Source organism: Tachyglossus aculeatus, chromosome 6 (genome assembly GCF_015852505.1).
Source record: "Tachyglossus aculeatus isolate mTacAcu1 chromosome 6, mTacAcu1.pri, whole genome shotgun sequence".
Taxonomy (NCBI): domain Eukaryota; kingdom Metazoa; phylum Chordata; class Mammalia; order Monotremata; family Tachyglossidae; genus Tachyglossus; species Tachyglossus aculeatus.
This window is the reverse complement of record NC_052071.1, coordinates 47,598,171-47,611,735: the sequence shown is the minus strand read 5'-3', so window position 1 is coordinate 47,611,735 and position 13,565 is coordinate 47,598,171. Positions and strand designations below refer to the sequence as shown.

At 44.2% G+C, this 13,565-nt stretch overlaps 1 protein-coding gene across 2 annotated transcripts in view; it reads right to left on the bottom strand.

The window, feature by feature from the left end:
• Positions 1-1,543: 1,543 nt before the first annotated feature.
• The window catches only part of GABRE (gamma-aminobutyric acid type A receptor subunit epsilon), a 69,669-nt gene continuing 57,647 nt past the window's right edge, over positions 1,544-13,565 (bottom strand). The window contains exons 7-9 of one of the 2 annotated variants that reach the window (XM_038748221.1): positions 13,037-13,189; positions 5,505-5,707; positions 1,544-4,370 (exon numbers count right to left, since the gene is read on the bottom strand). In XM_038748221.1, coding sequence (XP_038604149.1) covers positions 4,074-4,370; positions 5,505-5,707; positions 13,037-13,189 — 653 coding nt within the window. In that variant the 3' untranslated portion in view covers positions 1,544-4,073. The remainder of the gene's footprint in view (positions 4,371-5,504; positions 5,708-13,036; positions 13,190-13,565) is intronic. The other variant, XM_038748222.1, reaches the window with a different exon arrangement.

The following is a 13,565-nucleotide window of genomic DNA, read 5'->3' as shown; positions in this document are numbered from 1 at the left end:
CACATTCCCTGCCTACAATAAGCTTACAGTCTTGGAGGTTCTATGGTAAATTAGAATACATTCAGATTTATTTTTCTGCCAAAATGAGAGCTTGTAAAATCTGATGTTGTGAAATGTAATCATCAGTTTATTGTAGGCTTATGGGCTGCTGTTGACTTTCAGGCATCACCATTTCTCGTCCAGTAACAAGATTACACCAAACATTTCCTGCACTTTCCTAGCTTTTGACACATGAACTGTGCATATAATTGTAGAGTTCTGGGAGCACAAGATGTGTTTTTTAATACTCAATTTATGTCCTGTGTATGGTCAGATCAGGGGAAGTAAGTAAGTGTCTATTTTCTTATGGGAAAAATTGATTTAGATTGACCTCAGCAAGTTGAAAAACATTCACCCCACCCCACAAAATTATTATGTGTATATTTCAAAGATCCAGATCCTTCTTGTCCTAGATGATCAGGTCTAACTGTGGTCACTATATTCCTGCCCAAAACTTTCTTATCTTTTAACAGTTCTATCTGGATTACTGGGGAAATGACATTCTGCCCACCATAATTCCGAAGGCTGCCTTCAGAACACTCCTAGTGGGAGTCAGAGGACCTGGATTCTAATCCTGGCTCTGCCACTTGCCTGCTGGATGACCTTGGATAAGTCATTTACTTCTCTGTGCCTCCGTTTCCTCATCTTTTAACTGGGGATTCAATACTCTTTCTCTCTCCTACTTCAGTAGTGAGCCCCATGTGAGTCAGGGATTCTATCTCATCTATACATCCTGCTGTAGTATAGTGCTTGGTACATAGTGCATAACAGATACCACAGTTATTATTATTACTATCCTTTCAAATGGACCCAGATGCCCATCCCTTTATTATTTATTATTATTTATTATATTATTATTACAAGGAGGGTAAACAAGTGGAATGAGGCAAAGTCTCTCAGGTCTCAGCATAGGTGCAGGGTGCCAACAGGCTCCATTTCTTCACTCTTCTCTCCTCTACTGCCATTTCTTTTCTTCTTTTCATCCCCTTACTTTCTGAAATATGCTTCCTCACTTCTCTTTCCCATTTGAACAAGATATATTGAAGGCAAGTGTCTAGGCTCAGTGATTTCTGGGTAAATAATGTTCCACCAAACCACGAAATATATCCAGAGCAAATAATGGATATATGATTTATATGTAGGGGGTGAGGCATTCTTCAGGCCCATAGTGGGAAGAAGGGATTTTGATAGAATCCAAGAATGAGGTAGGTGTGGGAAGAATGGTCCTGGATTGATCAATTGAGTGACTGGCAGTTGAGGAGTGGGAGGAGGCCAGTGTACCCTGCTCTTTTCCTCATAGTGCTTCTCCCTCCCTCCCCAGTAATAACCCAACAGGGCAGACATAGAGGAGAGGGTCATATTTCTGCATGTATGATGCTCTTGATGCTTTCTGTTACAGGGACACTAAGGCCAATCTTGGAATTAAATCCCCTGAATCAAGATTTAAACCTACAAACTTCTGTAATGGTTGAGGCAGAGAAAAAAACAAAAAGGCATTCTCCTATGATTTCATAATATATTTAATTGTTTTCTCTAAAGTGTAGTTGGAAGAAAGCAGATTGGCCTTTCCTCCCAGAACAATACAAATATATACCTTTCCACGCTCAGAAGCACTGGGAGGTGTCTAAATTTACATCACTGGATTATAATAGATAAGAAAGTATCTTCGTGCAGTCCCAGTGAGGCAGCTGCATGGCTTGGATGTGGTAACCAGAGACCTGATGCTGGATTGTTTGAACATTCATCTCCCTTCCATGCCTGGCTGTCGGTGGCCAGGTGGTCGGCCGTCACTGGACCAATTGGTGTTGGCTGTACCTGGCCCAACCCAGCAACTGCCTGAAGGGAGATCCTTGTGCTCTACTGTCCATGGTTTCTGAGGAGACTATCAAGATTCAGCCAGGACAGCTGTGTGTTACAGGTATCAACGGGGGAGAGGGAGGTTCTGGATTGTAACCAGTGTGATCCTGATCACCTAATGTAATTGCTAATGATGGCTCATGGAGGGAAACCCAAAGACGGGATTCCACTGGTGCATGTGAGTTGTCCTAGAAAGAGTGAGCTCAGATGTGAATGGAGAAGCTAGTTAACAAGCAGGAGTGCAATAATCGGCTATTTACTGGTTGTCTTGTGGATGGGTATCCAAATGATCCGGTGGGGATTATCTCCAGCCTTCCTTCACCATTGTAGAGCTAACACTTGGGGCTGCGTCAGTCAGAATGACCTGATCCTATTATGCAGAGATTGGAACTGGGCCCAGACCAGGTTAAAGGAGCCTCTGAGAAATGCACAGGCAGAGAGAGAGAGACCTGGTGCATCCTGCATGATATCACCATTAAACATTCATCAAATGCCCTCTGAATGCCCTGCATTGGATGAGACCCTGGAATAATCAATCGATGGGGTTGAGTGGGTGAGTGAGGGTGACTTGTATGGCTGGGGAAAGGGAAGTTGTGCCAAGTGGTGCCAGGTCTCTGGCTCCTTTCCTTCAAAAGGGAATGCCACAGACCTGTGTGTGGACAAGATCAACTGCAAAAGAAATGATAGGGAATGCACCGAAGCTTGATTCCACCCACCTCTGCCCACCAAGGACAGCCCTTTGAACCCAATGGAAGGATGTGGGGAAGAATAGGGGTAACTGGGGCTTGAGCAGGCTGATAATGATAAAACAAGGATCTCTCTCTCTGTCATACCCCTGATAACCAAAGTTACATTTCCCTGCCTGTTCTTCTCATACCCACAAAACAGGTCCCAGATCTGACGGTCACATTAAATACTGCTGGGGGAGAGAGAAGGGAGTGGCAACAGAGCTTCGGGACATGTTATAGAACATGTTGTACCCTCCCAAGAGCTTAGTACAGTGCTCTGCACATGGTAAGCACTCCATAAATACAATTGATTTACTGATGGTCTGTTCTAGGCACAGTGCCATGTCAAAGTGGCAGTTGGATTATATGCTGTGAATGTGTGTGCGTGCGCATGCGTGCATAGGTGCAACACTGTCTAAAGCAAACCAGCACAAGCGATATGACAGAGGGCCCCGAATTAATCGTGTCCTCTTGAGATATGACTGAGATGGAGCCAGTGTGGCGGATTGAGTGACAGAGAGGAACTACCTGCCTCCACATAGCAACAGGCTACTTGGCTGCCAGGTGGGAGGACTCCCAGGCTAGATGATGCCAGCCTGGCTGAGTTCTGAGCCACTGCTTGTGGGCAGGGCAACAGCAGCGATGAAGTGCCACGGGGGTATTGTGGTAGAGATAACATGGAGGTCTGCATCATTACAGAGGCAGCGAATGGGCCCTGAGAGAGAGGTGGTTTCGAGTTTAATGCTGGGCGGCATCATCGGGAGAAAGAAGGATGTGCAGCCACTCTCAGAGGTGCCAAGATTTCTAAGCTGGTGTGTTGTATGTTTTCCTCTGTGGACTCTCTCTGTTCAGGAAGCAATTGCTCGTGGAAAAATAAATAAATGAAAGGGCAGTGGAATCCTTCAGCTATGATCTATAGCAGGGACTCCTGGCCATATCCAGAACAAGCCTGCCTTTCAACAGTATTTTTCCCAAGTCTATTTTTCTTTTTTTTTTTTAGCCATTGAAAGAAGGATGAATATTTCAAATAGAAAAGAATCTTCATGAAGACTCTCCTAATCTCTCCATCTCTTCTTCCCTCGCCCTCCTCAAGTCTGGAATTCTTGGGATATCATTGTCTGGCCTGTTCCACATCCTTATCACATCCAGCCAGACATAACGAGGGTGGAGAAGGCCAAGGGAACTAGGGCCTTCTGGGGTAGCTCTTTCTGGGGTACATGGGCCTAAGAGGGAGCGTTCCAGGAGAACCCCTGAATGAGGGGTTAGGAGGGGTCAGGATAGGAAGCAGAAAATGAAAAAGGGTCAGACGAGACCAGATTCCTTCACATAAGTGGGGTGGTGGGGGGAAAATTGTAAACTGGTTCTTTTTTCATCTCTTTGCTGTTGTTTATGGTCTTCTATGTGAAATACTGGCAGCTCTTTCCTGTCAAAGGGAGGGGAGAGGGACACCTAGAGGTACAGGTAAGCAATCCAGTAGACAATGTTGAACAGAAGGAAGGCCGTGGGAAAGAAGACCCGGGAATAGGAGTCCAGGCGGGAGATGTGGATACGGATTCTTCCTTGTCGCCACGTCCCAGTCTGGCAGTCTTCAATGCAGCAGAAGAACTTCTCACACTCCTTCCCTTCCAAGCAGGAGGAGCTGGGGTGCCGCTCCTCCTCTTCCTCGGGGCCCTCCGGGGGCCAGTGTATGACGTTGTTGATGGTAATGGCAGTGAAGGAGGGCATGACATTGGCCCCGGAGGGAGGCTGAAACCAAGCAGGCCGGATAACATGAGAGTGGAAGACAAGGAAGAAACTTAACTTCTGTGTGCCTCAGTTTCTTCAACTGTAAAATGGGGATTCACTCTCCACAGTGTTAGACTGTGAGCCCCTTGTGGGAGAGGGGCTTACCTGATTAACTTGTTTCCACCTCAGTGCTTAAAACAGTTCTTGGCACATAGTAAGCGCTTAATAAATACCATTCAAAATAAGGAAAAAACAAAAAAAAAAAAGAAACTAGATATAGAGATCCTGTCTCTTCCCATTTCCAACCTCCAAAGCACTCACTTACTCATAACTGGCAGGGATGAGAGAATGCACTTGTTCCAGTGCAAAGCAGTAACTCCAGAACATATTCCTTCCCATAGGTTCCTGGTTCCACAGTCCATGTGACTGGACTGAGGCTCTCCTGTTAATTATGACTGGAGACACCAACAAATTTAGGCTTCAACTGGACAGGAGCCTTGATTTCAATTTCCTGCAGGGCCTAACACAGTACATTATCTAAAGCAGCTGCTGAGTAAATGTGGTTGCTACCATTACTACTACCAGGGTAGAAAGTACCAACCTGGATCAGATCAGTGGTCTTCCCAGCCCAGTAATCTTTCTCTAAGAGGAGCATCAAAGAATGTTGGAGGGGAATAACTGCTTTCTAGGCAATAATGCACCTTCTAATATCCCCAATTTTTCCCTCTAGTAATCCATCAGGAATAGATTATTCGCACATTTAATTTTCCTGAGCTTTCATCTCTTAGACTGTGAGCCCCATATGGGATTATCCTGTATCTACCTCAGTGCTTAGCATGGTGCTTGGCACATAATAAGCCTTTAACAAATACCACAATTACTTGTATTCCAACTTCCTAAGGTTCCTCTTTAGCCTGCCTAATTTCTCTCTCTAAAACTCCCAAAATCATTCATGGATTTATCCACTCCTGTGGATGTTTTTTGCTTCCACAACTCCCTGGGCTTCCTTGTATTTACCACCTGTTGTGTTAGAAAGTGTTTCCTTGTGTTTCATGGAAACGATCACATCAAAGCTTTATTGAGTGCCCCCCAGATCTCCCTGAGGTGGGGCTACACAGTGCCGTCAGCCCCCTCCCCAACTCAGCCTCCACTTACCAGTTTGGGTTTCCTGCCACTGTATTCCACTGGCTTTTTGTTCCCCACCAAGTAGTTGAGGGTGGCATACTCCATCAGGGCAGCAAAGACGAAGATGAAGCAAACCGAGACGAAGAGGTCCATGGCAGTGATGTAGGAAACCCGTGGAAGATGCTTGCGGGAAATTGTGCTCAGGGTGGTCATGGTCAGCACGGTAGTGATCCCTGGATGAAAGAGGGACATGATCAACAGCTGACCTGTGGCACCATCAATCACCTGGGGCTACCCTGGGCTTGGTCAAGGAGGAAGAGGAAGCAGGATGGCTTTTGGGTCACTTTAGTTGGAGAAACAAGGAAGCAGATGGTTTCATCACAGTCCCTTCTTTTTCTCCCTCCCCTACTCCTCCCTACTGGTCATAAGTTGATATAAACCCCGCTCAGCCTGAAGGCACTTGGGCAAGTCACTTCACTTCCTTGTGCCTCAGTTACCTCATCTGTAAAATAGGGATTAAGACTATGAGCCCCATTCTGGATAGGGACTGGTTCCAACCCAATTTGCTTGTATTCACCCCAGCGCTTAGTACAGTGCCTTGCACATAGTAAGTGCTTAACAAATACCATTATTATTATTATCATTATTATTATTATTTGTGCTGACCAAGCAACAGATATAGCTATTCGGCTCTGGAAATGACAATTACTGCACCTTCTTGTGTTAACCAGTTCTGTTTTAGACTGTAAGCTTGTTCTGGGCAAGGAGAGTGTCTTTATACTGTTGTGTTGTACTCTCCCAAGTGCATTGTACAGAGGCACTGAGTAAGCACTCAATAAATATGATTGACTTGACTGACTTTTGGTGTTCATCAGTTTGGAATGGCTGTCCTTTCCTGCAGTAAGCAGAGCAGAACTTCTGACCAATGCTTTGAAGGTCCTCAATTTATGCTTTCCCACCAATTCATCCATTTTCTTTTCTCACTACTCCTAGCTTGTACTCTTTGTTCTTTTTGAGTCATTCTACACACTGTGACTTTTTCCCATCTCTCTGGCTGCATCCTCCCTTCTGTCTGGAACTCTCTCACACTTCACACTTAGGAGACCTCTCCTCTACTCATTTCCAAAAATCTTCTAAAATCACATCTCATCCAAGAGGGTTTCCCTGATTTAATTTCTTAACTTGAAGAAAGGTTAAAGTCCCCTTAACTTTTGTCTACATCATCTATGCTCCTTTGTACTCTCAACCACCATACATATCTTCATGCTCCATTACTTAAGAAGTAACTCATATGAATATCCCCTTATCCTTCTTCCTCCTATCTGTAATTTATTTAAGTTTCTGCCTACATCACTAAATTGTACACTTCTTAAGGGCAGGGATCATGTCTATGAACTCTCTGGTATTCTCCCAATCAGTGCAATGCTTTGCACACAGCAAACATTTAATATTATTGATGTTGATGCTGCTGACAGTTCTCTGATGCTACCACATGAACTGCAATTCAGATTTTCAAGTCACTGCTTTTTTCATCAGCAATTTGCTATTTCTCAGATACCACTCATACCCAACTCGTAGTTCACGGCCTAATATCTGGCTTATTCATGGTCTAAAGCTATAGAAATTCTCATTTACCACAACATTTACCTTCCATCACCAGCATTAATGCATCACAAAACTAATTCCCCCAACCACATTGTCTCAAACAATATCAATTCCCATTTAATCAATTTTCCTGCCTTTCCATCCAGCAGAAATCAAGCCTAGCAGGCTCCTCAGCGTTAGTTTGAAACATTAGTTCCACACATTTTGCACACCATGCAGAAATAATTGGACATAACCCCTCATTTCTTATTGCCCCAATCACCTATCCATGGCAAATTTGTCAACTGTATAGATTTTCAGGAATATGACCTCTACGATCAACAAGGTCCAATCATGCAATGCGCATCGTGGTACTTTGGATGGGGTGTGAACACAACAAAACGATTTATACCAACCTAAAGGAACAGTTGAATGGGTAAGTCTGGGGGATAAAATGAGATGAGTGGTGTGAAGTGGTTTTGGAGAACAAAAAGAACCTTACCGATTTAAAGTATTTTTTATCATTGCATATCCAAACATGATAAAAGTTAACCATCTCATCCACCCAGGAGCTTACCAAGGCTACCCAGGGTGGACTGACATGCTGGCTGAGGTGGAGAAACGGGTGGAAATATCATTTAATAAAACAGGCTAAAAAACTAAATTCCACAGTGACAGATAAGGGTGTTGGGGGATTCTGGATGTCTCTGGGAGAGGAAAAGAGAAAAGTCCATGGCAGAGGGATGATACAGTAATCTGATCAGTCATTGCTGTTGGGGGGTTACTCTAGGGAACTTGCTCTCCCGACTCCTGGCTCAGTGCTCTTTCCAAGAGACCCTGAAGCTTTGGAAGTACAGACCGCAGATTGTCATCTTGTTCCCACTGAAAAAGGCTTCTTCCCTGGGGACTGCTGACTGTCATCTTGTCCCTGGTTCCTTGCTTTCAAGTGCCTAGTATAGTGCCTTGCTTTCAAGTGCCTATTGAGAGCTTACTGTTTCCACAGCACCATGCTAAGCACTTAGGAGAGTACAATAAAACAAAGTAGGTGGACACATTCCTTTCCCACAAGGAGCTCACAGTCTAGAGGGGAAGACAGATATTAGAATGTATAAAAGTGCTGAGGGGTTGAGGATGGGGTGAGTAAAAGGGTATAAATCTAAGGGCAAGGGGGCAGTACACAGTAAACACCACATTGACTGATGATGATGATACTGAGATCTTAGCGTGTGGCAGCTCTGTGTGAATGTGGGTGATGGAGACAGGAAAAACAAGCCCTGTTCCAGATGATGGTGGGGTGCATGTGTGTGTGGAGGGGAGAAAGGGGGGTAGGGGAGCGCACCCTCTGCCTTGCAATTCCTTGCAAGAAAAGTGACGTTTTCACCTGCACGTGGAGGAATCAGAAATAATCTGTGCCAAGTGTAACCTAATAAGTAATTTCGTACACAGAGTCCAAATTCTGCACTGTAGACAAGTGAGTTTGTAATAAGTGTTAGAAATTGGACAGGCCTCAAATGAGCTTGTGGCGGTGGGGTCAGCAGGCATAGAGCCCTGGTTTGTTTTTGGAGATTAAACACACATGCTATTAAAGGGTGGGGGAGACAAATAAGCCAGGTGTGAAATTTTCTGAGGCAGCTTGGAAGGGAGCTCACTGAACATCCAGCAGTGGGGGGTTTTGGAGTGACGGGGAGCTTCTGTGGCCCTGTAGGGCCCTGACTGGAGAGTAGGGGGACTGTGGGACTTGTCTGGGCAGTCTGGGGAGGTGGGCAGGCTAGAGCTCGAGTCAGTCAAAGCAACAGAAGAAATTTGCTGTTATGGACAGGCTGAGCTGGTGGGAGGGTAAGGGAACCTCTGAGAAAAGGCAGATCCCCACCTGGAATGATTTCAAGCTCTGCCTCAGATAATCCACAAAATGGATAATCCATTTTGAGGTAATAATACTACTACTAATAGTAATAATGGTATTTGTTAAGCACTTACACTGTTCCAGGCACTGTACTAAGCACTGGGGTGGATACAAGATAAATTGGGTTGGACAAAGTCCTGTCGCACATGGGGATCACATTCTCAATCCCCATTTTACAGATGAAGTAAACTGGGCACAGAGAAGTGAAGTGTCAAGGTCACATAGCAGACAGGTGGTTGAAGCTTTACACTGTTCTACCATTTATTTTAAATCCCAGCCCCTTCAGAGAAAGCCATTCATGATCAGATCCCCCTACTCATTTCCATATCAGCTGAAGGCTGATACTTGACCCAACTCTCTCCCACCCCTTCTTCTATTCTCTTCCAGTGGATCGTCAAGGCCTACATGTAGAACTATAATCACTGGGGGATTCATTAAGTGCGTACTACACACCAACCCCTGAACTAAGCACTGGGATAAATACAAGAAAATCCTATCAGACACAGTCCCCATCCCAAATGGGGCTCCCAGTCTAAGGGGAGAAAGAATAGGTATTTAATCTATTTATGGGCAAAGACACTGAGGCACAGAGAAGTTAAGTGACTTTCCCAAGGTCACACAACAGACAGGTGGAAGACATGGGATCCTAACCCAGGTCTACTGTCCTGTGTGCAGCTCAGAACTGGTATTTTAATCAACTTGGGAGGTGAAAAGTGCCCTCAAACTTTGTAGTACAGACCTGGGGAAAATCATAACAGTAATAATAGTAATAATATTAATTGTGGTATGAGTTAAGCACTTACTACATGAAAATATTAATTGCTAGGGTAAATGAAAGATCATCAGGTTGGACACAGTCTGTTCCAAAGGGGCTCACAGTCTAAGTGTGGAGAGCAGGTATTGAACCCCATTTTATGGATGGGGAAACTAAGGCATAGATAAGTTGTGACTGAATCAGACAAGTACTCTGATTCCTGGGCCTAGACTTGAAAGATGCTATCTACTTTTATTGGGTAGCAGAAAAAAATAGGTTGAACACAAAAAACTTTTTTCACTGACTACTATTTATCAGTCTACTACCTAAAAGCCTTCAGTCACAACCACATCTCTTTCACTCTTTGGAGCCCATCTGAGGAGGAACCTATCTGTCCCAGATTTTAGGAAGAATGATTTCATTTTGGCGAACTAAAAGTTGCCTGGTAGAGATATCATTATTTTTAATTTCTTTGCTGTCTTTCTTGAAATTCTGCGGGAAAGACCTCCTTAAAAAACACAAACCCAATCCAGAAAACACACCTAGGGCAGCTCTGCACCCCATGGGCACCTCATAATTGGACAAAGATATGATGAATTGAAATATATTCTAGTGAACAGAATAGAGAGTGAGAACGAGAAAGTGTGGATTTGATATCCTTCTCTATCAACAAATCACCAGTGGGCAACTATTTATCCTCTCTGAGTTTTAACCCCCCTCCCCTTCCCACCATTACAAAACAGGGAAAAGACTTGTCTTTCTCATCTCCAGGGGCTGCTAGTGGTTCTGAGGTACTAGCTGGAAACCACTTGAGCAATCTTTGAAAAAGACAGCAAGAATGGGATTAGATAAGAGGAAGAACCATCTCTCTATGGTCTCTCAATTGTAGGACCCTAGGACTCTCTGCTAGTGATTAAAATTGCACAGGAACAGAGAACTGTGAGTTATAGAGGAAGAGACAGTCGACTTTGTATGTGCCTGATAGTGGTGTCAGCTTGCTGCTGTTGCTGATAATAAATAATAATAATGGTATTTGGTAAATCTATTGAGAAGCAGTGTGATCTAGTGGCTAGAATAGGGACCCGGGAGTCAGAGAGACCTGGGTTCTAATCCTGGCTCTGCCACTTGTCAGCTATGTGACCTTGGGCAAGACACTTAACTTCTCTGTGCCTCAGTTACCTCATCTGTAAAATGGAGATTAAGACTGTGAGCCCCATGTGGAACAAGGATTGTGTCTAACCTGATTATCTTGTGTCTACCCCAATGTTTATTACAGTGCCTCGTACATAGTAAGCAATTAACAAATGCCATTTTTAAAAAAGCCTATACCATGTGCTGACTACTGTACTAAGTGTTGGGTTTGATACAGGATAACCAAGTTGGACATATTTTGGTGTTTGTTGAGTGCTTACTACCTGTCAAACACTGTTCTAAGCTCTGGGGAAGATAGAAGATCATCAGTTCAGACTTTTTCCCTGTCCCACGCAGCGGTAACACTTTAGGAAGGAGAACAGGTATTGAATCTCTATGTTACCAATGAGGTAACTGAGGCATGGAGAAGTGAAGTGATTTGTGAACTGTGAGCCTGCTGTTGGGTAGGGACCGTCTCTATATGTTGCCAACTTGCACTTCCCAAGCGCTTAGTACAGTGCTGTGCACACAGTAAGCTCTCAATAAATATGATTGAATGAATGAATGAAAGTGAAGTGCTATGAGGTGAGGGGTGGGGGTCCTCCTTGCCCAAGGTTGCACTTTAAGAATTTTGTAGATGTAAAAGATTCTGGAAGGGCAGACAACATGTCCAACAACTCTGTCATACTGTACTCTCCCAAGCCACTTAGTATAGAGCTCTACACACAGTGAGTGCTCAATAAATTTGGTTGATTGTTAGATTGATTGATTGATTGGAAGTTGTTCTGCAGAGATCTTCTAGCTCAACCTCCAGAGTCTGGTGGAAATAACTTGGGACTGGAGTCAGAGAATCTAGGTTCTAATCCCAGCTCCGCCACTTGTCTGCTGTGGGACCTTGGGCATGACACTTAACCACTCTGGGTTTCAATTCCTTCATCTACAAAGTAGGGTTGCATATCTGCTCTCCCTATATCTTGGAATGGGAGCCCCATAAGGGACCAATGACTTTGTCCAATCTAAATATCTTGCTTCTACCTCAGCATTGAACATACTTCTTTGGCCTATAGTAAGTGCTTAATAAATACCATGATATCATAAATAATAACAATAATAGTAATTATTATTATTATTAACAATGATATTTGTTAAGCAGTTACTATGTGCCAGGGCATTATATTAAGTGCTGAGGCACTGTATTATTATTATTATTACTATTATTATCCCCCTGCCTCCAGGCAATCAAACCATCTCAGAAAGACAGTTTTACACCCTTCTCTTTAAAAGGGCCACAGAAGGTACTGTACTCCCACAGTCTCTCATGCACACATCTGGGCGACTGGTATTCTGCATTATCCTTGAATTCCAAGGTGGATTTGCCTTTTGGGGCTCAGGTGTTAGTGATGGAGTAAACCTACCCAAAACCCATTACATGTAGGTGGTCCAGGACAATAACCAGGAGGCTTCCCAGGAGCAGGACTGTCTCAGAATATTTGGATGCACTTTGCTAGGGCATCCAAGTTTCTTCAATACTGGCTCATGTGACTAGAAATCCATACGCGCACGGGCCAATTCTTTATTGATGACAATAGTGAAATATAGCCTGTTCGCTATTCACAAATATGGATTTTTCGAGCAATAATAAAACAAGCTTAAAAAACAGTCAAATCCACATTAGTAGTGCAAAAGCCGATGGCCACAAGCCTGTGCTCACCACTGATCAATTTAAATCAAGTTAATGAGAATCCCAGTATTTAACATTCACTCGGGGCACATAGTTCCAAGTGCTGATGTATGCTGGTTAATTTGGGAAAAAATACAAAAACCAAAACCTACTGTGCTAATAATCCCGGGAAGGGTGTATCCTTTAGGTAATAAAGTAATGTGTCCTGCTCTTCTGCTACTAGGCCAGAAGCCTGTAAGGTACTGGGGCAGCCCCTGCCCTAGGTAAGCTTTGATTTCATGGCAATGCGAAGGAACCTCGAGAGTACATCTCCAGCATCCCTCTGCCCCTAAACCATCCTTGACAACTGCATGCTTGACTCTGCTTTTGAGAAGAATGGCAAGGTAGCAGAGAAGGTAAGTCCTATTTCTTTTTTAAATGGTATTTGTTAAACGCTTACTATGTGCCAGGCACTGTATTAAGCACTGCTCCCCTAAGGCTCTAGACGCCAGCTCTTTGCTCATGCTTACCCAGCGATGTCCTGGCAGGGGTAGAGTCTCTTTTGATCCAGAAGGAAACCCAGGACAAAACCACGGTCAGGATGCAAGGGATGTAGGTCTGAATGGCAAAGTAGCCCATCCTCCTGCTCAGGTCAAAGGAAACCGTCATGACCATATAGTCCCCTGGAAGACACATAGAGGCAGGTGACTTGTTGAAAAGAAGATGGAACAGTGAACTTCCCACCCTGCATCTCCCCTCCGGCCAATGGAGTGTTACCTTCCACTCCAGCAAGGGGCAGGTCTGGCTCTCTCTAGCTCAGCTCCCTGGATTTATGGAATGCTTGGCTACTGCTCTCCTAGTCTCTGAGATTTTTTTTATGTGTGGTGTTCGTTAAGTGCTTACTATGTGCCAGCTATGGTACTAAGCATTGTGGTAGAGACAAGGTAATCAGGTTGGACAGAGTCCATGTCCCCCATGGAGTTCACAGTCTTAATCCCCATTTTACAGATGAGGTAACTGAAGCCCAGAGAAGTTAAATGATTTGCCCAGGGTCACACA